Source organism: Lepisosteus platostomus, chromosome 10 (assembly GCF_059453375.1).
Source record: "Lepisosteus platostomus isolate fLepPlt1 chromosome 10, fLepPlt1.hap1, whole genome shotgun sequence".
NCBI lineage: Eukaryota > Metazoa > Chordata > Actinopteri > Semionotiformes > Lepisosteidae > Lepisosteus > Lepisosteus platostomus.
In genome coordinates this window covers 40,820,701-40,847,685 of record NC_142620.1, presented here as the reverse complement: position 1 = coordinate 40,847,685, position 26,985 = coordinate 40,820,701, and the positions used below count along the sequence as shown (strand labels likewise).

General features: G+C 37.5%; 2 protein-coding genes across 5 annotated transcripts in view; both read right to left on the bottom strand.

Moving 5' to 3' along the window:
- Positions 1-5,813, bottom strand: part of LOC148653716 (actin-binding protein WASF3) — a 49,195-nt gene extending 43,382 nt beyond the window's left edge. For all 3 annotated transcript variants that reach the window (XM_088649000.1, XM_088648999.1, XM_088649001.1), the window contains exon 1: positions 5,640-5,813. The gene's annotated coding sequence lies outside the window, so the exon portion shown is untranslated. The remainder of the gene's footprint in view (positions 1-5,639) is intronic.
- A 17,895-nt stretch (positions 5,814-23,708) lies between these two features.
- Positions 23,709-26,985, bottom strand: part of htr2cl2 (5-hydroxytryptamine (serotonin) receptor 2C, G protein-coupled-like 2) — a 168,039-nt gene continuing 164,762 nt past the window's right edge. For both annotated transcript variants that reach the window (XM_088648997.1, XM_088648998.1), the window contains one exon: positions 23,709-25,934. In XM_088648997.1, the coding sequence (XP_088505123.1) occupies positions 25,090-25,934 (845 nt within the window). In that variant the 3' untranslated portion in view covers positions 23,709-25,089. The remainder of the gene's footprint in view (positions 25,935-26,985) is intronic.

The following is a 26,985-nucleotide window of genomic DNA, read 5'->3' as shown; positions in this document are numbered from 1 at the left end:
GAAAATGGGAAGATGGTTCACCTTTCAACATGACAATGACCCAAAGCACACTACCAAAGCAACCATACAGTGGCTAAAAGACAGGAAGGTGAATGTCCTTGAGTGGCCTAGTCAGAGCACATAACTTAAATACCATCGAAAATCTTTTTAATGGCTTGAAGAGGGCAGTCCATCAATGGTCCCCATGCAGTTTAACTGATCTTGAACAATCCTGTAAGGAGGAATGGGCAAATATTCCTCCCTCTAGGTGTGCAAAGTTGGTAGAGATGTATCCAAACAGACTCAAGGCTGTAATTCAAGAAAAAGGTGCTTCCACCAAGTATTAACTCAGGGGGGTGTTCTCATATCCAACCCAGCTATTCTACTTTTTTTTTCAGAAATTTTGCTTTCTTTTTTCAGATTGCAAGGTACAATTAGTAAATAAAACTGAAAAAGTCTGATTTTATTTGTCTTCCCTTTGGGCTTTAGGGCAACAAAAGGTGAACATTTTGAAAGGGGGTCGTGACTTTCTATACACACTGTAGATCTTGCCCCTGTATAACTATCATACGTATCATACAAGATTTGTTTGAAGAACAACTGAAGTAGCTTTTTCATGATCAGTGATAATGCAAAGACCTCAGGATGCTAGCCTAAGGATCTACAGGACATAGACATTTCTTTACGCACAAGATTGAAGGAATCTGGAACCAACACCCAAACTACATGATAAAAAACGTGCTCAGCAGGATCCTGTACAAATAGCCTATAGGAATCCACAGATCATTAATGAAAATTAAAGACTGAATGGCCTCCTGTTATCAATAACCTTCCTTTGGTTCTTCATCTTTACTCCAAAGGTTCACATGGCTCAGGGATCCAGTGGCTGTGTGGACTGTCTGACACAGGGATTTGTGTGTTTCTGCAACACACTGGGGCTGCAGGTGATCTGCCGGCCTGCAATATTAAGGCCACAGCACAAAGTAAGGCAGTACATGATATGATTTATTTTTAGCGTCCAATTGGCAACATTAGGTTGCTTTCTCACTGACAGTTCTGTACAACTAATACAAAAATCACTGCAACATTAAATGCCAGATGGCACACACAGAGAATGGTGGTGCAGTGGTTAGCATTGCACTTTCACAGTGCTGAGAACCTGGGTTCAATTCTAGACCTGGAGTGCTGTCTGTATGGAGTAGGTATGTTCTCCCCATGTTTGTATGGGTTTCCCATGGGTGCCCCGGTTTCCTCCCAAAGTCCAAAAACATATAAGTAGGTTAACTGTTTTATGGAAAATTTGGCCCTGGTGTAAGTGCATGTGTCACTGTGTTCGCCCTGTGATGGACAGGCATCCTGTACATCCTGACTTACAGTAGTTGTATGTATACTATAATACAGGCTACATTTACTGTATATATTGCAAAGAAAACATCACCTTTTCATGTTGACATCTATTACAATAAATGTAATTAATATATAAAATCATTAATTTGAAAAATGTTGTGCTTCATGAATGAATACAAACTCAACTTTTGTTAAGCAATGAAAAACAAAGTACAAAAAATGAAAATGTTACACTAAATGAAATATGGAACCCTTTATAGACAGGCATCATACAGTATGTACAAACAAATTGCACGCACCTGTTTTGTTAAAAACGATTACAATTATTATTACAAATTATATAATATTTAAACATTTTTAAAATATTGTATATCTCATTGCACAAGCTTAATTTGTTCCTAGAAAACCGCTCATAAAGTGAAAATTCCTGTGATAAGTTCCAGAACTCAAACAATTTCCCTTAAACATCTAAACTTCACCTTTATACAGCACAGAGTGATACTTAAGAGAGTGACTAGGGTTACTTAGTGGAGTTAGTTACTCAGGTCGTCAAATGGAATTGTTCAGAGAATGTCAGAATCTACATTTTATTCTGTTCTGAGACCTCAAGGTTTGGCAGAAGAAACAGTGTTGATCTTAAAAACCAAAAAGCAGTTTTTCAACTCTGGCCTTTTAATTGAAGATCATGTTATAGAAGTCTGCTCTGCATAGTTAAAACACAAACCTGGTCACATTGCAGGCTGAAAGGATGTACAAAATAATGTAAGGTTTAAGATGCTTTAAGAAACCCATTAGTCAATCACTTCCCAGACAGGTCAAAAGTTAAAAGCACAATGCCACAATCTACTTTGTAAGAATGCCAGAAGAATTCTACCCAGTTGTGGAACAGACAAGTTGCACCTCTCTCTATCAGCTCATGGCTGTCAGTAATTTTCTACCTTATTTTTTAAAATAAAAAAGACACAAAAACAGGGTTAGTGCAATTTAGTACAGTTTGATCCTAAAACAAGATTCTGTGATCTGCTACAAAATCATGTCTAGTTATAATGATCTCAGCCAAAAGAAAAACACATCATCGTCACCAAAAGAATATGGTGTTTCACCACAGGACTTCCACATCTGTTAAGTAAATATCAGCCTTCTGCATAAGCATCAAAACCTTTCGGAATGGTACAGCTGATCTGCAACAAACACATTTAAAAATATGGACATCTATTAACTATTGGGTGACATTTAACAAAACCAACCACTTAAGAACAAGCAAATATCGCAACAATGCCTCTTAAAAACTCAAATAAATGTTTTGTGTTTAAAGTCAGACTTTAACTATACATGTTTTATAAAACAGGCAGGGTCTTAGCTTTTCTTAATTTTCCAACTGTTCTGCTTTGGATCACAAAATTCGAGTAACTGAGGTATAAAAAGCTGTTATCACTCAAATTCAACAGAATATAGTTTTGGAAAGATGCAGACAGTAAGCCAAAAAGACAACTTTTTAAGTGTTTTTTTGCAACTTGTTGCATTACCCTTTATCATAGAACCAAAAGAAAGATTCAGAAGTAGATCAATATCAAGCAGGGATACGTATAAGAGGAACGTAAATACATAAGAGGACCATAGTACATATAGGGTATTGAGGTATGCAAAGCAGATATGTCTGCTTTGATGCAGGTGGATCTGGAATCAATGCTCCACACTGGCTCAGTGCAGAAGTCCTCACTTTTGACATAAAATGAGTTCATGTCATAGAGCTGAGTGGTGAAAAGCTTTTTTTCCCCGTGTGCAATGATGTACTGACAAGACTGCCTGGCTTGTAGAGGACAGATTATTCTTTGTCATATGCAGACAACATGCCAAATTCTAGGACCAAAACCATCCAGGATGATCCCTCTGAAATTCAAAAAGTCTGATTTATATACAGTACACCTTTGGCAGGAACTCCCATCTTTGGCCAGGCCCTGTGTGCTCAGCCATGCCATATTAAAATATTCTCTGCCAAAATAACATTGAATTCTTTAAGCTTTGTGAGTGCCGGTGTAGATCAGTCTTCTGCAGGACCTTTTGCCCCTACTTCATTCACAAGAGCATTTTTGCTTGGTGCTTTGTCACAGTTGTACACAATTACCTCCCTGCAAAGGGTACTCATTTCAATACTGCAGGGCCCTGCTCCTAGAAGCTGTGTCACACCTCACAGATACATTCAAGCCTCGCCTTTTCTCTTTCAGAGAAGCAGCATGACATGGAGCATTGCATTACTGATTTCCTAGAGGCACTGCAAGGCTGTGCTGATTTCTCTCAAAGGCAACTGATGGCTTCAACTTTGTGTTATATAAGGGAAATTATGGCAATTCTAAATAATCAAAAAGGAATAAACAGTGTTTCATTCTTCCTTGCATTTTGTTTTTTACTTTTATGTGATTTCCTTTTTACTGTAACACAGGGAAATATGGCATTCATTTTTTTTACCATTTTATGTACTGGAATCTCTGTCATTGAACATCCAGTTCTTTTTCTTAGAGTAATCACATTACTGCAAGATTTCCATTTGGTTTTAAGCTTGGTGTGCCCATGTTGCTCTAGCTTAAGAATAACCAGCGGGTAACTTTGATTGGTTGTAATGGGAAAACATTACTCATGTTTAAATCTTATGTCTGATCTCTTAAAATAGACAGAATATGAAAATTCTGTAATTGAGATTATGTGAAAAAAACTCTGTACTAGGTCAGTCCTGTATATTTCTGCATGACACTCTGTACTTTGCACATACCTGTTTTTGTGTAAACCAGCATGTTATTTACTATTTAAAACAACCACTACTGTGAACACATTCATGTGGAATATACCTATTCCCACAACATAGTTCTTTATAAACTCTCAAAGCATTCTTCTGGTAGTAAAATACAAACTCCTCTAACAGAGTAGGCCTCCAATCCGTGTTGATGAGCAACACAAAATCTGCAGTATACTGGTCTTTAAACTAAAAGATATCTCACTTATTAGAGTGAAGTGAAAAGTGTGCAAAATCTATTTCACATTTCAGATAGAACTAACAATTGTGCATTCTAAAAGAACATTCTGCACAATGACATTTAGTGCATCAAAGAAATATGAAATTGTTAGTTAAATTGCTGAAGACAAATGTGTTTCTAATTTAGCCAATAATTCTAATGAATTAAAAAAATATATATGTAAATAACAAAAATGTATATTCTATCTATATTTATGAATACTATTACATGCATGCACAATATCTGGCATTTATACCTAAAATCTCATTTTACTAATGTGCATTAAAATACATTTACCAAAGATAATCTACAGCGACTTGTTTGAAGTACTAAATAAAGTAGTAGTAGAACCTGTAGATTTCCAAATTTCAAACCATTTAAACTTTTATTTTCTTCTGCGGAGTAAAAGTAAAAGTGTATTCTTGTGTACGATAAAAATGCGTTAATTAATATAACGTCGTCTATACAATCCAGAATGTGGCTGTCCCCGGTATGGTAAACTAGTAAAGTCAGTCTTACAATACATACAATACTGTATTTCAGTCGTCTTTGTAGTTTGCTACATAAAATGAACAAACGATATTCCATGAACGCTTTTAAACTCAAACAAAATAACAAAATAAAACTATATGATTTCGGAATACTGAAACTAGTTGAACCGTAATGTTAGAAAGGTTGTATTTAGCAATTAATGCTACAACGTCAATACGGGATTGGCTACAAATTCCATGAATCAAACAGATACCAGCATTCATTTTTTTTATCCAAAATGTCAGTTCTTCAGGAATTATTATTATATTCACTGCTAGCTTTGAAATAATCAGTTGTCCTCGAATTCCTTGTATGGTTTATTACTGTACATACTGTAAACCAGCATATTCAAAGTAACTAACTTGAACACGAAATTACGATTTAAACCCACAGCTAAACCAGCTGCTAGATGTGTCTTGCTAATGAAATCCTGAAAAGCAATGATTGCTGGTCTTTAAGACACTGGGTTAGACGGATATCCACCTGAGCATTTACTTGTCTATTTCTAGAGCATCATCTTCATCTTAACCTCGAAACGGCATTTGCCCGTGGGAAATTGTATCCCTGCTAGAGGATAAAGCCAAAAACATCACTAATCCCCCAAACTTGTACAATTGTCATGACCTAAAGCAAAACACCCATCGTACTATCTGTACAATATTATACACAAACAGCATCGCATCACTTAATTTTCACTTGGGGTTCGCAGCCGGATTCCATCTGTTAAGAGGCTCAAGAATCAGCAGGCAAGGATTAAACATATATACCGCTTACCTTTAGTTACCAGTTTTTATTCTCTTTCTCTATTTCACTGTTAAGACATTACAAATCCGATGCTTTGTAGTGATCAGTTCCCGTTATTTTCATGATGGAACAGGGAATGGATGCCATGAAGCTGGGCTCGGTGGAGCTGCATGTGTTTCTGTAGGAGAATCGACTCGCCTTGCATTCTGCAGTGAGAACGGAGCATGCGCGAAAAAGGCGCACAGACCACCACCCACAGTGTCACGCTTACACAATATGCAGGAGCACACTTACACACACCAAAATTTATAGTATGGTTTTTAAAGACTCCTTTGAGAGAACCAATTTCTGTCTCCAAAATACCAAAAAATCATTTAGGCCACTAAATGGTTATTATATTATAATGTCTGTGGTAACAAAGGCCTCCAGCAACAGGGCCTCTTAATTGTAATAGGATTTCTGCATAGATTTTGAAGGCTTATCGTGTTAAAGATGTTACTGACAGGCCTATGAAGGTACAGCATATAAAGTTGTGTGTCTACCCCGTGGAAAAGAAGTAAATGTTTTGCATTGACAAATCTATTTAGAGTTTTCCAGTTGATGAGAAAATCAGAAAAGTGATTTAGTGAAAGGTAATGTTCAAAATATCCACTAATTTCTCAAAGACATTCTTCTCCAATAAATGAATAGGAATAGTATTTGTGTATGCATAGGATACAACTGACTATGCAGAAGAATTAAGAATACTTAATGTCAAAAAGACATTAATGAAACTTATGTCACTGTGAAAACGTATGATTAAGGAATGTGGTACAGAACAGAAGGCATCAGTAATGTAGAACAAATGTCACATTCACTAGAATAAAGATACTTGTTTATGGGTAAGAAGAAGATTTTTCCTTTAGAGTGAGGACAAATGAAGACGACAGCATAACATCCTTATAAGTTTTTGAGCTAATGTGAGCTCAACAGGCAATTTGAAAGAGGTCAGTGTGAGAATGGATTAAAAGATTTTCAACTGATGTTGATTATTTTAAAATATATAAGAATATATTATTTCAAATCATCACCCTGCAACTCACAACTGGCTACTGATCTTATCTATCACTATCTTAACTATTACTGATGCCAAGCAGAGTTGAGCTTGGTCAGTACCTGAATGGGAGACCTCCTGGGAAGCTATGGTTGCTGCTGGAAGTGGTGTTAGTGGGATCAGTTCACTCTGCGGTCTGTGTGGGTCCTAATGCCCTGGTATAGTGGCTGGGATACTATACTGAAGTGGGTGTTGTCTTTTGGAAGAGACGTTAAACTGAGGTCCTGACTCTCAGTGGTCATTAAAGATCCCCGGGCATTTCTCTATAAGAGTAGGGAGTTATCCTGGTGTCCGGGCCAAATTTCCCCCCTCAGCCTTTACTATGGCCTCCAAATGGTCCCCATGTATGATTGGCTTGCTCTTGCCCTGCGATGGACTGGCAACCCGTCCAGGGTGTACCCTGCCTTGTGCTTGTTGCTTGCCAGGTAGGCTCCAGCTTCCCGCTACACTGTATGGTATAAAGCGGTTTGGTAAATGACATGGCATGATCTCAAATCATATTGATGGCATAAAATCTGTACAAAATCATAATTACATATCATAGGACATGTAAATAGCAGGAACTTTGGAAATATTTTAACACACTCTAGCGCATTGTCTGTCTAGTAATATTGATAGACTTTTTTAGGTTGCCTACAAACTATGAAGCAAAATATTTAGTATGACCTTAGGTGGTATATGAAGTCCCAATAACCATCCATCTATTTTCTAACCGCCTCTTCCAATGTTGGGTCACAGGGGAGCTGGAGCCTATCCCACCAAGCAACAGGCATAAGGCAGGATACACCCTGGGCAGGATGTCAGTCCATCCCAGGACAGATACACAGACACACCCATGCACTCATACCTATTTTTCTAGAAGCCAGTTAATCTACCAGTATGTTTTTTGACTGTGGGAGGAAACCCTCACAAACACAAGAAGAACATATAATACAAATTCCACGCAGGTCTGAAATTGAATCCAGGGCCCCAGCCCTGTGAGGCAGTCAGCATTATAATATTCTCTATTATTGCCATTATTGATTATATTATAATGCAATGCTATGTTTTAATTTAAAGGCTTGCCATATAGCTTAATGTTCATCTGGACAAAATACAGTATATTCCAATCGCTAAAATATCCCTTAAACACTATTGCATGACATCTTTATTTAAATCTTAAACCTTTAATAAATTGAGTACTGTTACTTAATTAACCAAAATAAAAATAACAATGTTCATAATGTGTTTTTCTGGAGTTAATTGTTCTGTTGGAAACTGTTTTTTTACAAGTGGTATGATATAGTGACTATTCGGCATTTGCTATTCAGTCTTATATGTCTCATAATGTCTGTTACACATAAGCAGTGCCATTGATCAGTTATTCAGTTAGTCTTATCTATGTCACAGATAGCAAACAGCTGGCCCCTATGATTAGTCATTAACGAACCATTAACCTCAGTAAAGGTGTAATGTTAATTTAAGGGCATTTTATAAGCTCCTGTCCTGCCTCAAACTGTTCTACTCAACATGAAATAATAAGTCCCTTATAGCTGATATTAATTGTTAAGAACAGTACCATTTTTCTATTTAAAGAAGTTATCAAAATTAAACTGCTTGTTTTCTTATGCAAACCAGATTTACAGTAACTTTACTGCATCTTTATTTAAAGACATTTATTTAAATATGGGAAATACTTCTAAAATTATTTATAGAAAAAGAAACTGGAAAAGTTTCACATAAACCATGTAAAAAATAAATACACAATTTAAATGTATATGTTCTGCATTGACTAATATATAAACTATTTATTTAGTTTTTTTAATGTTTATAGCCCAGTAAATTCAACAGTAGTGAATAGATTTCTACACATTACTGTACAGTGTTTTTAGACTTTAATATTTTAAGAAGAAGTTCTATTTCTATGTGGCATCAAATTTTGTTACTCATAATAATAATAGGTTAATAGGTAAACAGACCTTCCTGACTGCACTATGCTGGTGAATTTGCCCTTAACCTCAAACATAAATTGTTTTCTTATTCTCACAATGACAATGAACAGGATTAAAGCATTTAATAATGTACAGTGAACCTAACAAATCTAAATGGATCAAAAACACAGATTGCAGCAGAACGTCATTGTGATACATTTTGTGACAATATATGACTACATGGTCTCCAGACCATGTGGGTTTTAAAATGTCACAATCTCCATAATGTTTTTGAACAGTTGTCTTTCAATCATCAAATAGAAAAATGAAATGTGGCACATGCACCACCAAAAAGACACAAATAATTTAATGATTTCACTAAAGAAACCTTCATTGAAACATTCAGATCAGTTAAGTTGTAATCTCAAGTAGGCTGTAAATGCCAACAAACATTAAGGCCCAAATGCAATTTTTTTTGTAATCATCTTACCACTGAGAGAAGAAATGAATGAGAGGGTTCCTCTTATAACATGTAAAATAAGGCTAAGAAAAACAGTGTAAAAGGAGGAGTAACATTAGTGGGAGAGGGTGTACAAAGAGATAAACAGCAGGTAAGAGCAGAGAGGTTCAGACAACAGCAGGTAAAACCAGGGTTTGACTGGAATGTGGATGGTGCCAGTGAATACAGTGCCTATAGAAAGTCTACATCCCCCTTGGACTTTTTCACAACTTGAGAATTTTTGCCACTTGTCAACACAAAGTACTCTATAATGTGAAAGTAAAAAAGAAATCCAGACATTTTACTAAATTAATTTAAAATAAGAAACAGAAAATAATTGAATGCATAAGTATTCACCCCCTTGCTACTCCTCCTCTTAAGGGCGCTCCAGCCCTTCCTTGTTCTACCTCATTCACCACACCTGTTCCTTATTCCAGCCCCTCTTTATTTCCACCTTAAAAGCCAGATGTAGACGTCACCCGAGGTTCCTCATTGAATCCCGTTTCGTGAGAGCCCAGGGTCCTGCTGCGTCTGGCTCCATTATGGTTTTAACTTTCTGTTCCTGATTCCCCCCGCCGGTCCCAGCCCGGTTCATGGTTTTATTCCCTGGATGGATCCCCTGGTCTTGGACTCTACCTTCTGTCTTTGATTACCCGTTTGGATTTTCTATCTGGATTGTTCGCCCACTTCACTTCCCCTGGACACCTGCACTCCTTGGACACGCCCCCTGTCTCCATACCCTCTCCTGCATTACTTTTTCCCCAGTGTTTCCCCACAAATCCAGATCGTGTTGTCTGCATAGGGCCCAGAAAGAACTGTTCGTGACAGACACACCTAAATTACCTCTGAGGTAACCAACTCTCTTCTCCAAGATACATACTTACTTGACTGGAGCCCACCTGTCTGCAGTTGAGGTGTTTCACATGATTTCAGAATAAATACACCTGTGTCTGTGAGCTTCCCCATGTAGTTATTGCATTCCCAAGGAAACACTACGCCATGAAGTCCAAGGAACATTCCAAGCAGATCTGAGACAAGGTTCTTGAAAAATTCCAGTCAGGGCAAGGATATAGGAAAATTTCCAAGGCATTGAATATACCTCGAAGCACAGTGAAGTCCATCATTATAAAGGTGAGAAAGTATAGAACAACTGTGAATCTTCCCAGAACTGGCTATCCTCTAAAACTGAGTGTCCAAGCAAGAAGAGCCAAAGTAAGGGAGGCCACCAGCTCTAAAGGAGTTACAGTCCTCCATGACAGAGATGGGAGAAATAGTGCTTAAGAAAACAATAGCACACACACTTCATAAATCTGGCTTGTAAGGAAGGGTGGCAAGAAGAAACCCTTTGTTGAAAAAAGTTCATATAACATCTCACTTGGAGTTTGCCCAAATACATATGAGAGATTTAACAATTTGGAGGAAGATGTTATGGTCTGATGAGACCAAAATTGAACTTTGTTTTGTGCAAACCTAACAAAGCACATCACACTGAGAACACCATCCCTACAGTGAAGCATGGTGGTGACAGCATCATGCTTTGGAGGTGCTTCTCTGCGGCAGGGACTGGAAAACACATAAAGATAGAAGGAAAAATGGATGGAGCTAAGCACAGAAAACTCCTGGAGAAAAATGTGCTGCAATCCACAAGAGCACTGGGACTTGGAAGATGATTCATCTTCCAACAGGTCAATGACCCAAAACATACAGCAAAAGCCACACTGGAGTGGCTTAAAACCAAAAAGGTTAATGCCCTGGAGTGGCCCAGTCAAATCCCAGACCTCAATCCAATTGGGCATCTGTGGAATTACTGTTCCAGAGATAAGAGATGTGCCGTTCACAAACGGTCTCCATCCAACCTGATGGAGCCTGAGCAATTTTGCCAAGAAAAATGGGCAATAATTCCAGTGTCAATATGTGCAACGCTGATAAAGACTTATCCAAAGGTAAGGCTCACAGCTCACAGCTGTAATTGCTGCCAAAGGTGGTCTTACCAAGTATTAACTCGGGGGGGGGTTGAATACTTATGCATTCAAATATTTTCTATTTTTTTATTTTTAATTAATTTAGTAAAATGTCTGGTCACTCCTGGTTCCTCATTGAATCACGTTTCATGAGAGACCGGGGTCCTGCTGTGTTTGGCTCCGTTATGGTTTTAAACTTCTGTTCCTGATTCCCTGCCCCGCCGGTCCCGACCTGGCTCGTGCTTTTAACCCTTGGATGGATCTCCTGGCCTTGGACTCTACTCTTCCGTTTGGATTCTTCGTTTGGACTTTGGCTTTGGCTTTGTTTGTTCGCCCGGACTCACTTCCCCAGGACATCGGCTCACCTCGGACACGCCCCCCTGTATCCAGACCCTTTCCTGCATGACTTTCTCCCTAGTGTATCTTCACAATTCCGGATCGCGTCGTCTCCATAGGGCCCGGAAAGAACTGTTCGTGACATGACTCTGCCATGTTATTGAAGCTAATAGCCTAAGTCAGTGGTTCCCAACCATAATCTGCTTGTTTTCTTCCCAGTTGAGCTCTAGATCTCCTTGGCTGATAACGTCATTTGCACAGCTGCTCCAGAGTGACTTCTGAAGTTACTTCTGAGTACAGAAAAAAATCCTACTCCAAAGGTAAGGTTTCCAAAAGCTTCTGAATAGAAAACCTTATCCAGCTGCTCTTGAACTTGCTTGGTTTTATAACAAAACTAGTCTTACTACATGATCAATTTATAATGAACAGACAGATGGGAATGACTGCAGACCAGACACTCTGCAACAATGCTGGCACACCTACTCTGACACCTCCAGCATGTTAATTTTGTTTTTTACTTTTTCAGTGGTCCGTCCTTGTTTTTTGGACCCCAGATCTAACATGTTGGTCCCCTGTCAGCAAAGACTAAGATACTCTTCTTTCTCAGTGGCTTTTATTTACTCAGTTCCACTATCACAACCAACACCAATGCTTTCAAATTGGCTCAGTGACACCTGGTTTCTTTTACCGAAGAGCACTTCTTAAATCAATTGGCACTGGACAATTATCAACTCAATTAAGTCCATGTTCCATGTTTGCAGCTATCACTAAAATATAAATGCTACAGTACATGTAGTATATCTCCACTAAAAACCATCTGCTGATGTTAGGGATTGTTAGGAGTTTGGATGATTAATTTAAACTTATAGTATACTTCTACTCTGAAAAGCAATGCAGGTCCTAACATATCTTGTCAATCCTGGTATGGCTGGCCCACCCTGTTCATCCACAGCACACTTCACCTTCACTGAATTTGGCAAGACCCACTCTGACAAACCTAAGCTGTTTAAGATGCATACCGTATGTTTAAGCAGCGACGTGCATATACCTTTTGGTGGGCAGTGGCTCAAAAGGGGAGAAGGGGCACTTTCTGGGGCAGGATATGTTACATTAGATTATCTTGGACACAAATCAGCTTGTATTTCTGTGTTTTTTTAATTTTACAGGAAGTTTGGATGTGACTTCAGAGGCCCCCTCTACTGAGCATATACATTATTTTCCTGGTATAACACATCTGAACAAGAGGACAGTGCAAATAAAATAATTACTTTCTAATTACATGCAATACCAAATGCAATCTCTTTCCAATTTAAGAGCAAGAGTTCACAAGATGGCACATCAAATCAAAGAATTTTGTTTCCCCAAAAAGTGTCTATTGTGGGACAAATATTCAGGAAGCCACTACAAATTATCATCTGCCATCTTAAATAAAGAAACAGATCATTTATTTGTCTTATAAAGCATTATATCTCTGTTATTATTATTATTATTATTATTATTATTATTATGTACTGGATATCTGTTGAAATTGCTCAATATACACTACTACAAGTTTAAACATATTTTATGCATAACAATCAGTTTTATAATTACATACTAAGCTATCAATTAAATTCCAATAGAATAATTTGTTGGTTGTGTCCTAAAAAATACTTGGCAGAGATATCCAAAAATTATAATGGAATTACTACTCATATAGCCTGTATATTTTTTGTAAATAGGCTACAGGCATTTTTGATATTCGTCAAAACTAAAGTCGTACAACTTTTACCGATGTAATCATTCTTGTGAGGCAAGACTCTTCCGTTATAAAGGCATACGTAGAATGTAGCCTAAGGAACTGGCTTTTTTATGACAATTTACCTGTTCGTCTGCTGCTAGTTGTGACCCAGTTATGAAGCAATGTACTCCCTTTAGCTGCCTCCCTAAATTCATTCTCTCTTTTTTCTTCTTCTTTTTTCTGAAGGCATGCTCTCCTGTTTCTGTGACTGAACATATACAACAAAGAATATCCATGTTAGTTGTTTATATCAAATTCAAAAAGACTGGCTTGTCTACTCAGTTACCTACATTTTCTTGAGGAAATCTCATATCTAGCTAGCTAAGTAGCCATGCAGACAATAACGTGGAGAGTTCGTCAGTTTGCAAACTTAGAATAGGTGAATGAAAATTGTCTTTCTTAAACACAAAATGCTCAATACAACACCCTTGGTGTATTACTTTTGTGCAGTCCTTCTGAAAAATCAGTGTATCTTCCCACCGTTCAAAAATGTTTAACACGACCTCCACAAGTGTAGTAGCCTACTGTACATTGTTTATTGCAACTGAGGGCAAAGGGGCATAGGCTTGACCCACTGCAGCCAATCTGCTCTGCACGTCCCTGTGTAAGTGACCTCAGCCTATTACAAATGCCAGCAGCTACAGTATATCACTCTGCGCCTCACAACTGGCAACCCACTGAAGCTAAGTAGGTGTGAGCCTGGCCAGTGTCTGGATGGGAGACCTCCTGGGGAAAAACTAAAGTTGCTGCTGGAAGTGGTGTTGTGGGGACATTAGGGAGCACTCACCCTGCAATCTGTATAGGTCCTAATGCCTCAGTATAGTGACGGGGACACTATAGTGTAAAAGGTTCAGTTCTGTGGATGAGACATAAAACAGAGGTCCTGACACTCTGTGGTCATTAAAAATCCCAGGGAGCTTCTCAAAAACAATAGGGATGTAACCCTGGTGAGCTAGCCAAATTTCACATTGGGTGTTACTAATCATGGACTCCTAGTAATCCTCATCTTTGAATTGGCTTTGTCACTCTGTTCTCCTCCACTCAGGTACTGTAGCTGATGTGTGTGGTGAGTGTTCTGGTGCACTATATGTCATCCCATCGTCCAGGTGGGTGCTGCACATTGGTGATGGAGGGGAGTCCCCATTACCTGTTAAGTGCTTTAAGTGGAGTGCCCAGAAAACCGCTATATAAGTATAAATTAAGTAGCTCTTCTCTTTCTTACTCATCCTCTCATCACAGACTAAAATCTAAACACAGACTGAAACCTTTTTCTGCCTAGTTGTTCTTATAAGCCTTATAGGAGTGACTCTTAAGTAGCTCATATTAGTTACTTATTCTGCACTGACCTTATCCTGTCATCTGTTTTTGCTCATGTGGAATTTCAGCTCTCACAGATTTCTAAATTATTTGGAGAACACAAGGAAACTTCAGGGCCAATTTCCCAGATCCCAAAAATATCTCTACGGGAGATATTTTCTACTACGGGAAGAAACCAGGGCATCCTGAGGAAACCCAAGCAAATATAGGATCTGTACTGCTGTGCTTCCAAAACTAATTATGTTCAATGAAATGATCAGAAGCCACTGATACAACATTTCCAACATTTCCAACAGTCACTCAAGATGGGGGTAGTAGCCATGTATTTCAGAGTTGTTAATATACTGCTCACCTGTAAGAAGACCTTACAAAACTGACCCAAGTAATTATAAACCAATAAGCCTGACTTTCATTATATGTAAGTTTAGGGAAACAATTATTAGACCTTTAATGTACCGACCTAGGGAAAGGTCATCATGGATTTTGAATGGTGGATCTTGCCTTGCCAAACTGTTAGTTCTTTGAACAAGGATAATAGAAACACATGGAGCATACAATATAGTATATTTACTGTAGATTAAATATTAATTTTCAAATAACACGTGATTGGCATTCAGAGAATTATGCACATTTGAATTAAAAAGGTAAAAATGATTAAAACATAGAATATAGCAAATACAATTTGCAAGTGAATGTTCAAATGTGAGTGATCTAATTAGTGGAGTACCACAGGGATCTATACTAGAAACGTAGCTCTTCCCAATGGTCTATATTGTGATATTTTTAGAAAGGTGTCGTGTTTGTAGATTACACCAAATTAGGAGGATTATTGAGCACTGCAGAAGCAGCAGATTATATAAGATTTTGATAAAAATGAAGACTTTGCAGATGACATTTTATGTAGACAACCGCAGGGCTCTAAAAACATAAACTTTTTAACGATCCATGATGCTGAGCTAGAAGAGCCTTTTTTTAAAAAGACAATTTGGGGAAGAAATAAAAATGGAAAACAAAATGTTAAAATATTTACATGAACGCCAGAATTCAAATCAACGGATGCTAAGTTAAAGTTGTATAATACACTAACTGGGTGTATGATTTTAGTGACTACATTATAAAGATTTTGCTCCTCTGGAATCAGTCCAAAAAAAGTTGAGAGCAGAACTCTGGGAATGTCCAGCACTGACAGACTGAAAGAACTGAACTTTATATAAGCTTATATGTGCTATTTCATTTTTGCCATCTACCCGGTCTTTCTCACACCTGAAGAAGGCTCCACAGCTGAAAACGTTGTGTTTCCTTTCTTTTCTTTTCAGCATGGAATAAACCTGTTACCTGTTCCTTTGCAGCCTACGCACGGTGACACAGCTACCTACTGTACTTGAACTACTTATATAAGCTTATAACCTTATATACTGTATAATTTTCAGCAGACTACAAGGACATGATGCAAGTACTCAAAATCATCAAATACTAATACTAATACACTTTATATATTGTCTTTACAGAAAAGTAAAGAAAATAAGTTAAAAAAAGTGATAACAATGAAAACAGCAACAAAGTCAGGAGATAAAATTATCACAAAGACACCGAAGGACCTATAATGTAACAGAAGATGTAAAGGAGCAGACAAACACTAATTAAAAAAAGCCTTTCTATAAAAGAAGGTTATAAGTCTGGATTTTAATGCCTTGAGGGAAGGTGTATCTCTGATACCCCTGGGGATTCCAGTTTTGAGGCATAGCAAGAAAAGGCCCTGTCACCCAAAGAATGTTGATGAGCTTGAGAGAGAGACAGGAGAGTCAGACAAGTGAAGGCTTCAGGTGGAGAATATGAAGATAACAAATTAGACAGACACTAAGGTGCCAAGCCATGTAGAGCCTTATACTATATGTGAGCATGAAGATTTTGAAGTTGACACAAAATCTGATAGGAATTCAAACCCAAATCCAAACCAGTGCAAGGACTCCAAGACAGGTGTAATGTCTCCAAGACAGGTGTAATTGCTTGCGCAGTATCTGGTCAAGATACTGGCTGCTGAATTCTGAACATTTATGAGTTTTTTCAGTATGGATTTAGATACTCCAGCAAGTAGGGCATTGCAGAATCAATTCCAATGTGTTGACCAGCTTTTCAACAACAGTCAGAGACAACATAAGACGTAGTGAGGCAATACTTTGATAAAGGTAACGCAGTGGACATCTTTAAGATGAACAAGGAAGCACAGATCAGAGAACAGAAATATAATATTTTTGGGAGTGTATGAACAACTGAGAACAGGGGGAACTTCTTTAACTAAAGGGGTGCAGGACTATGGAATAAGCTGTCTAGTCGTGTGATTGAAGTCGTGAATGGCTTCCTTCAAGAAATGCCTGGATGAGGTCCTCAATTCATAACTATCAAATGGGACTGATGGTCTGAATGGCCTCCTCTCGTTTATAATCTCCCTAATGTTCAAATGGATTGTGCAAACAGACAAAAAATCAAGATCCTATAACTATTAGTTATTTGTTCAGAATATGCTCTCAGATTATTATCAACTGGAAAAAGAAAATGATTGTATTGTATCTATGTAAAACACAGAACTGAAGAAAAGTTAATATTAGGAATAGACAGTCCTTGTATTTAAAAAAAGAAAGAGACAATTTAGAGTAACGGTGGCAAGCCATATGATTGACAAGGCAACTTGAGCTTCTCTGAAAAAAGAGTTAAGAAGCTCCTCTGATAAGAGGATGGATGGCAGTGAGTTGGTAGTTTGTTTTTTCCAAAGACCACAGGTCCAAGATCACTGTTCATCACCCAAAGGAAGATCCACCAATGAGGGACCCACTGGGTGGGTACCAGAACTATACCCGATAGCATTCCAACCTGTCACCAACTTGTGATGTCATAGTCTACCTTAAAAACTAGCTCTGTTATATGTGCCTGAAATAGGACAGTTTGTCTCCAAGCATATTCAGTACCAAGCTATATCCAGGACGAGCCATGTTCTCTCAGCTGTGTAGCAGCCAGACCCCAATACTACAGCTGCCAGGAACACTAGACAAAGTTCTCCCCTCCTCCTCCCTCTTCTCTGGACTGGGATACTCCCACACAGAGCAAGCAAAAGCCAAGTTGGACCACAGACCAACCCAGCCCAGCTCCCTCTTCTCAGCAGGAACTTTAAACTTGTCAAAGAATGTTTGGCCAAAAGCTGTTTGACTATGAAACAACATTATTAACATTATAATTCTTGAGAACTGAACTATTTTTCTGAGCATGTTTGATGTTTAGTTCACAATGGTAAATACAAACAAAGTTGAAATTATGAAACCTTCTTCTTGTAATCCCTGAGTTAGCACTTTTGTATTAAAGCAGATCCTTTCACAAATCTATTACGTTTGTGGTTTGTTATGCGACTGTAAATTATTATTTGATTGATTCCTAAGTTGTCAATGTGCTCTCACAATGTACTGCTCTTAAAGTATGTTACAGTGTTACAGTGCAAAACTTAAAAGTTATTGTAAGTTATTACAATAACTTTACAGAAAAAATATATTAATACAGTAAGTTATTGTACTACAGCAGAGATTTTACTGTTGTCACAGTGAATTTAAACCCTCACATTATTACATCACAAAAATTTAAATTACCTGCCTTTGGGACATAGAAGTGAACAAAAACACCAGGAAAAATCCCAAACAAAAATAAAGAGAAGATGCAAACTCCAAACAGACAGTCCCTTAAGGCCTAATATAAACAGTACCGTAGAGCTGTGAAATGTCTGTTCTGACTGAAACACCTCTGCTACTGTACACCATGAGCACAATAAGAAAAAAATGTCAGTGCTCATCAAACAACCTGTTATTGCCTCAGCTACATGGCTTTCTATGCTCAAGAAAGATACTTTGGGTTGTTTTCACTGGGTCAGTAATGGCATAATGACAGCTTTAGAAGAAGCTCAATGTTTCTCCTTTAACTTGGACCATATACTTAGGGAACCATGGCCGTTACCAGACACATTTACTTAGGAAGTTTCTGCCTTCTAAACATACAAAATAATGAAACATATAAAGTGCATTATGAGACTCAAGCATTATGAGATAAAAGTAATTCAACAGTGTTTCTCCTATTTATATGGAGTTTATATGTTCTTCCCAAGTTCATGTGGGTTTTCATTGACTGCTCCTATTTTTTCTCACAGCCCAAGGACATACTGGTACTGTAGGTTAATTGACTTCTGAAAAATTGGTCCTGGTGTGAGTGTGTCTATGCATGCACTGCAATGGACCGGTGTCATCCTGAATTGGATGAAGCAGTTTGAAAATGGATAGTTGGATTAACATACCATATTTCTAATGTTAAATATATCTATTTTTGGGAACTGGGACTTTAGAACCATCCATTAACTGTTCCGATATTTACAGTAGGTAAGTTTCTTTGCCACAAGGTGGCAGTGTGAGGCTGCACAAGAAGACTATTGCTGCAAGGAGCATTTAAAGACTGCACATTCTACAGCTTTTTAGTGCAGTTCCTGAGTATTTAGAATTTTATTTGTGAAGTATCGGAGACATTCATTCACAGAAACTAAGTAAATAGTGAAAACTCTTACAATTTATATATTGACTGAATAAACTGTTCTGGACAAATATGTTTGCTAATGTCCTATGCTCTAAAAAGAAAATGTAAAAAGAGAATGATAAAGGTGGTGAGCCATAATAGTATGGCTAAGTGGGTTACATTAAAAAAAAAGCTAAAATCTTTGAAAGGTTGAATCTTTTTGGTTCTGGGATGCTATGTTCACACTTTTAAAGTCCTTGTAATATTGCAGATTTCCCATGTTTTCAATTCTCATTTATCGTTCAATTACATTAAAAATTTTTAGATCAGTCTTTTTTTTTAAGTATGAACTGTGACTAGATTCCCCACATTTTAAAGACTCCTCTTTTTCTCCACTTTTTAAAGACCAACATGACACATTCTAGTAATAATTAATCATATTTGTACTGGGCATTTTGCACATTGTGCATTTCATCCCAAAGAATTCCAAAGCTTCATATAAGGGGGGACCCCCTTCATCCACCACTGAGTTGTAGGTGTCATACAACTGTATTCTGTGCTAGTTCCACTATGCAGCAGATCAAACAGACAAGTAAGAAATTGCTTCGCCAATTGATTTAAGGGGAGCATTTTTGTAGGTACTGTAGGTCAGATTTTGCAAACCAAGAGTGGAAATTAGCTAGGACACTGAGGTACACACATATATTCTTAAGAACAGTGCTAAGTGATCTTCACTGGCCAAGTAGAAAGGACATTTTTAAAAGTACCACTTGAATGATGGTGCCTACTACAATACAATGTCCTTGATCCCCTTTCTGCTGCATTCTTTTGTAAGTTCTAGTTCGGAGGCAATTTCAGCAAGAGCAGCAACCTGATATCCTTAGAGGGCTTCCTTCCCAGTACTGATGAGTAAGCCTCACTCAAGTGGCCCATGATGCCGACAAAGGACCTCTTTTGTGTTCTTAACCACACTTCTATGGTGAAGTACAGTAGATGTCCTGGGCTGGCAGCATTCAGGTCATCACCTGTTCACAACCACGACCTGAGGTGTTAAGGATGTCAAACTGATCTCTGCAAATGCCAGGGGAATGTGATCATTACCAATGAATTTAACAATTTTGATAAGATTTCAGTAGTATGACCTGTGGCCTTCTACTTCTTGAAGTCTGGCAAAGTCCATGGATATTAGGGTGCATATTAATTTGTTACACCTTGCACAACTAATCTGCCAAAAACACAATTAACAGATGAAAGTTAGAACTTAATAAACTTACAATAGTGAATCATGCACTATATATTTAATCTGGCAAGATTATAATTTTAAACATCTAACAATATCTAACATTCAGTGAAATCTACTAAATTTACTGGCACAATACTCTATGTAAAATGTATAATCAGGTAACAGCTACCCAGTGAAATACAGCTGTCCTTTGAGGAGTAGGTGCTATCAATTTATTAGAAAATGTATGGTATTTTGCTGGAGATTGGGTCATTTTAGTGAACCTCTGTTAAATCACTATGTGTACATTTTTGTTACACTTCCTACCTGCAATATAAAATTCATAAATATAAACAATAGCATGATAATTTAAAAGAAAAATTAGACATTGATTTTCAAATAGTGTAAAATGTATAATTTAACACACCCTATGAAGTTGGAAGTAACTTTTGAACTAGAGACAGATATTCTATGATGTGTACTTATACTGTAGCTAAATGGTTTCCCCTTTTTATGGAGTTTATATAACCAAAGTTCGGGAGGGATGACAACAACCACGCTCAATCGTTCCCAGCCGTTAGTAAATGGCAATCACTCCCTTCATCCTTCCTCCACCAAACGCTATAAATACCAACGCGATATCTCTCTCCCTCATGTGTGACTTTTGCATCCCAACTACCACCTCTGCAGTTACCCCTTGGTTACCTTGCGGGGGGGTCCTGGCCTCCTCGTCCTATGGCCAGGAGGTCGGCCCTCAGCCAAACGGGTTAGGCCAAATATCAGCTCCATAATAGTTAATTATGCTTTGATCTTGGGCGTTGTCATTCCTAGTGAACTACCTTTGTCTCAAAATGAAAAAGACTGAGGTCTCTCGTGACATTGTGGCACTTAAAGTAATTAATGTAGTTCATGGTAAAAACTAATTGTTTTGTTAACTTGTTATTCAGGTCCTTTTTAGGTCCAATGTCAGTCATGGAACGATGATTCTCCATTCTAACTAAAAAAACTCTCAAACAAGGCCAACTTTGTTCTAAATCCTAACACACCCGGCTGCATTTAAAAAAAAGGTTTACAAATTTACAAAGAAGAAATACACAAAACCTGTTTCTACAGGAAATGGAAAAGAACAGTCCATACAATCATCATTACAAAACTAAACCTCGATAAAGCCCCCGCCAATCCACCCAATCATATTTGTTTTCATTTTTTTCAAGTGAATAGCAAGAACTCTTTTAGTATCCCACAGATCTTCTTCATCAACCTCAAAACCAACCATGCCAATGACTGGAGACCCAAAGTCCACTCAACCCCCAAGGAATCTCCACAAAGCTCCATGATCTCCACAAAGCTGCCACTCAATCTAGTGATACTGTAACACCTAACATGTCATGGGCTGAATCATGCTTCCCCCCGCCCAACTCCTGGTAAAAAGAACATTCCTGAAACACATATGCAAAGGTCTTCACCAAAACAGGGATTTCTGGAGCAATATGAGTCATGAGTGAGTGCTGAAACAAGATATCATGAACTAGCAAGTACTACGGGTGGAGTGGTGGCACTGTGCTTAAGGATCTGCTCCTGTGGCTGGAAGGTTGCTGGTTCAAATCCTGAGGCTGGCAGAAGAATTTGATTCTGTTGGGTCCCTGAACAAGGCCCTTAACTCTGACTGCTCCAGGGGTGCTGTACAATGGCTGACCCCAAGCTTCTGTCTGTGTCTCATGTGGAAAGATGAATTTCTAAGGCAAGAAATTGTATATGGCTAATAAAGTAATCTTATCTTAACAGTATGTGCACTCAACCAGGATGGATATTTTCAGTAATTTTATAAGCTTGCCAGCTACATCCAAGGGCAATTACATATGGGACCAGTGACACCACACTCGCCACACCAACCTTCAAAGCTCCTTGTATCGAGTACTGTGATCCCTACAAGGATCTGTCCTTTTTCTTACAGGATGCTGCAGTCACCGCGTCTTTCATCACATGTACAATATATCACCTTGTCCTTACACTGCAGACACACCGCTTCAAGGACTTCTCACACAACGTGACGTCAATAGAATTAGAAGAGTATTCTGCTCTAAATACTTCAAGACAACACATTAAAGAGAATCTATTTGTAGCAGTGTGCTCCTGATCCTTTCTCCATCCGTAGGTTATTTTCAATCTGAATCCCATTGTCCACTGTAAGGTTTGAGAATTCAGACATTCTCCTCTTTTAGACCATGCAGTTTTGGTGAAAATATGTGAACCTGAAGAACTAAGGTGAAGCATGCACATGTCTTCTGGTCTTTTCAAATGTTTACTATACAGACTCAAACTGCTGAATCTTAGAATCAGAGCTACATGGCAGGTTAGCTCCCGCCAATTAATTGAGAACAGAGAGTAATAGAAGCAATTTATCAGTAGAATTGGGTACTAGTAACTGGTCCTCTTCCTTGTAGAATCTTATACTACAATCAGATCCTCAAGTCATTGACACCTGTTGTTCTGATTGTGTGAATTACACAGTGTAATATTGATCCAGAGCACACTGGTTATGTGGTTTTGTAAAGCAATTCAGAATAATAGTTCTGTGCACATACGGGTATTGTTTAATGGAACTGAAATAGATTTGATAGCTCCATTCACTAAAAAAATGCCAATTCCAATTCATTTCAAATTCAAAAGCTTTGCTATTTCCAATCCATTTCCAAATTCCACACTTGATCACACGTGAACTGGAATTGCTCTTTGGATTTCATTGAATTAGTGTCAGAATGTGAGAATTTAATACTCAAGGAGACAAACGCATGAATTCAATCCTTTTCTTACCTCTTTTTATTAAAAAAAAGAGTAATACTATGTAAAACTTTGTTTCAGGAGTAGACATTTTCAATCTGAGCTGTCCAGTGTCCAGATTCCAGGTTGGAATTCTGATTGATCTAATTGGCTCCAGAAGTGTTGTTGTAAAGGACTTCACCACTAATACTGTTAAAAACAAATACAGAACATTTCAGGTGAACTCTACTGCCATCTTCCTAGTAGCTATTGCTTTTCCAGAAGGAACATAATGTGTAAATTAATGCAAATGGCCTTTCCCTTATTTTAAAAATTAGAATTTGAAGTGAATGGAATTGCTTTGGGTTAGAGAATATTAAAATTGAAATTTTTTCCATGATAAAACAAAGATGCAATTCTTAATGTTGTTAATGCAGTGACTTACTGTATACCAGGCAATCCAATCACATACTTGCTTTTTGAAATTTAATAGTTTGTACCTGAATACCAAATATATATTTACAGACATACTGTATGATGTTGAAAATTGGATTCTTATGCTTCAAGAACTGAAATAATTACAACATCTGTGCTTGTTGTTTCCTTTTGAATTGCATGCAGTATATGTTATCAGATTTTATGCTTAATCAAGAAATAGTAATTAATAAATAATATCAGTACACATGGTAACAAACCACCTTTAATAAATAAATAGCAGCATCACAAAACAAAGTGCCAATGAATGTAAACAAGATATTGTACTTTTGCATTTCAATTGTTCACAAAAATAATAAATTCTGGGAATAAGAACACAACATCTTTTAATTCTAAACACATAGCTACATTAACTAACGCTGACATCATAGTCATGTCCACAAATGGATTTGCATTAACAGATGAAATTTTCCCAGCTTTTTAAAAGGGAATTATGTCTTTGTGTCCAGTTTTCAATTTCTTAAAATAAGTAAATAGATAACTGGAAGTAAATTACATTCTACTATTTTAAACAAAACCATTTTCAAGTTCACTTTTTTAACAAATAGAAGTTCTATGAATGGACACTGCAGAATAAAAATAAAGAATTTTGGATCAGCAAAATTGTCATGTTTTAGCTTCTGAAAAGAGATAGTCATAATCATAATTAGCCTTATTTTAAGGCCTTATTTTTTCTTTTACTTTTCCCCAAACAAGCAACTTATTTTGTTATGGTACTTTAACACATACAGGATTATCCAGAAACATTTTTTTAAATGATAACATTTACAACCTGGTTTGCACATTACTATTGCTTTTAATATTTGGTGTGAGAGGCTTTTGTCTTTGCTGAAAAATGCATTTATAAGAACAATTAAATTAAGTAGCATTCTCCTAATTTCAACAGGATATTTCCAGGTCTAATTTCAAGCTGTATTTTTGCCCTTTTCTCCTCTACCTATCAAAAATGTCTGTAACAGAAGAACCTGTTGTAAAAACCTTGCTATTTACTGCTTTTAGTTGAGAAATACAGGCAAATAATTCTCCAATCCACCATGATGTGGTGCTGTGATACTGCATTAAGTATGATCTTAAAGAGAAAGTAGAAAATGCTTTAGTTCTGTGTGCACGCTGAGCTTAAAAATAGTTTCTTGAAGATGACTGCAAAAATAAAACATTGCCTTGGAGTTAGAAGGATTTCTATCAAAGAGAAAAGATTTCAAAGTCTAGGTGATTTTAGAACAATATACTGTCCCTGAATTGCTTTTCTTTAAATTCCCTTTATAGTTTAGTTTGCCAAACTAATTTTATATTATATATTTACACACATCAAATAAAATAAACAATTCTATTTATCTTTGCATGTTACATTTTAAAGTAAGGAATGCTTTAAAACTGAAAAAAAAAACTGTATAAAAGTCCTTTTTCCCATGGATACATTATTTACAATGTGTGGCATCTATGCATTATTGGATACAGAACACCAATCTACTGGAATATCAGGTACAAGCTGGGGCTCAAATGCTTCCCATGCATATTCTCCACTGAAAATAAAAGATACATTTTTTAATACATTCAGAGTTTGACCATTATACACAGCTGACGTGATCGCTGGTAACATTGCAGCTGTTAATTGACACTTCAGATGTGCCAGGCTGCATCTCTAGGGCCTCGTCAGTATCGTCCAGATCCATGCTGTTGAGTTCGTTGCCATTCCTGCAATTGCTATTCAGGTTAACATCTTTACTATACATGGTTGGTGTGGCGACTGGAGCCTGATAAACATTCATAAATGCCTTTTTATTGTTTCGATATTGGCAGCAGATGTAGTTTGAGAAGGCCTGTCGGTAGGTTTTGTTGAAGAGTGTGTAGACCAGAGGATTAATGCCGGAGGACACATACCCCACCCATGCAAACACATTGAGTAACTCCTCCAGCAGGTGTGTGTTGCAGGCATTTTTACAGAGGACATTCATGACATTGGTGATGAAGAACGGGCACCACATCAGAAGAAACAAGAAGAAGACCACCCCTAGGATCTTGGAAGCCCTCCGTTCATTCTTGATGGCCTGCATCATCCCCTTACGCCCATGACCTGGGTCTCTGTTGACTGGGGAATTGAGCTGAGAGGCCCCCTCTGAGCTTTGGATTATGGAGATGTTGTCAGAGGGGGTTTGTGAAGTGTCCTTCTTCAGGCAGTTTAGGCTGCTGCGTCTCGGCTGCTTGGGATGACCTTCAGACAGGAAGACATTGGCCTGCCTCTGCAGCACCTGCACCGTCAGGCAGTAAGTGACTACCATGATAATCAGGGGGATGAAGAAAGCCACAAAAGAGCCAATGAGGATAAAGTTATCTTCATTTAGGACACAGCTCCCATTCACAAATACTTTGTCTTCATTGTGAAGGCCTATGACAGGGATAGGCATCGACACTCCTGTAAAAAGAAAGAGGAAGGTGAGTCTTAAGAACAATAATAGGGAAAACTGGGAACTAGATTAGCAAGCTCATATTTTTACATGTCAAAGAATACAATCAAGTATAGTTTAAATTTTGAATCTCATCAGCAATTATATAGTATAGTAATTTATGTCTCTTCCACACAGAGAATGGTGAACTGATGGAGGAGATTACAGCCTCATCATTACAAAGAAAGATCTCCTCTTCAAGATCCTCATTACAAAAGCCATAGTTTTTCTTTTACTAAGACACCTGCAAGTAATTTTCTTCCTCGTTAAAATAAAATTTTAAAACAATTTGGCAGTATATATATTGCTATTTACATAGGTTGCACTTTCATTTCATTTAAAACATCTTAAGAAAATTACTGGTAATAATCTTGTCCTTGAGCCATATTTACCTTTTAAATCCAACATCTACATGAAACCTGAGAGTTAAGGGCAAGGCCTTATAGCATGTTGATCTATAATGTGCTTATGTACTCTCCTTCTCTTTACTGCTAATTTATTTTGTGCTACACAGACCTGGTATATCAAAATAAGCAAGCTGGTAAGGTTATATAGTTATACATCAGACAAAAATGGACCAGACTCAAACTGAAATGAAAAAAAAAGTTTGATTTGGAAGGTGGTAAGACAATACTGAATGAACAGATGAGGAGAGTTGTAGAAACATTTCGATTACTCAGTCACTATAATACTGTTTTAAGACCACAACAAAAACTGGGGATAGCCCAACTTCTAGCAAGATAACCTCTAGAGTTATCACCTGTAAACAGAAGATGTGGTAGGAGTTATCCAATGTGGAAAACTATATCTTGCCAATTTCAGGCCCTGTTTTTATGTATATTCCTTTTTTACTCATGAGCCACAATTACAGAATCTAGACAATGGCATTTCTGAAAAAAACGTGTCATTTTTATGGGGCTTTATCAAAGAGGAATGTTTTCATTAGAGAAGGTGACAGTCCTTTTAGGATGCAAAAGCAAAGACTATCAGCTGTCCTCGATTGCAGCCTCCAAGGTAACA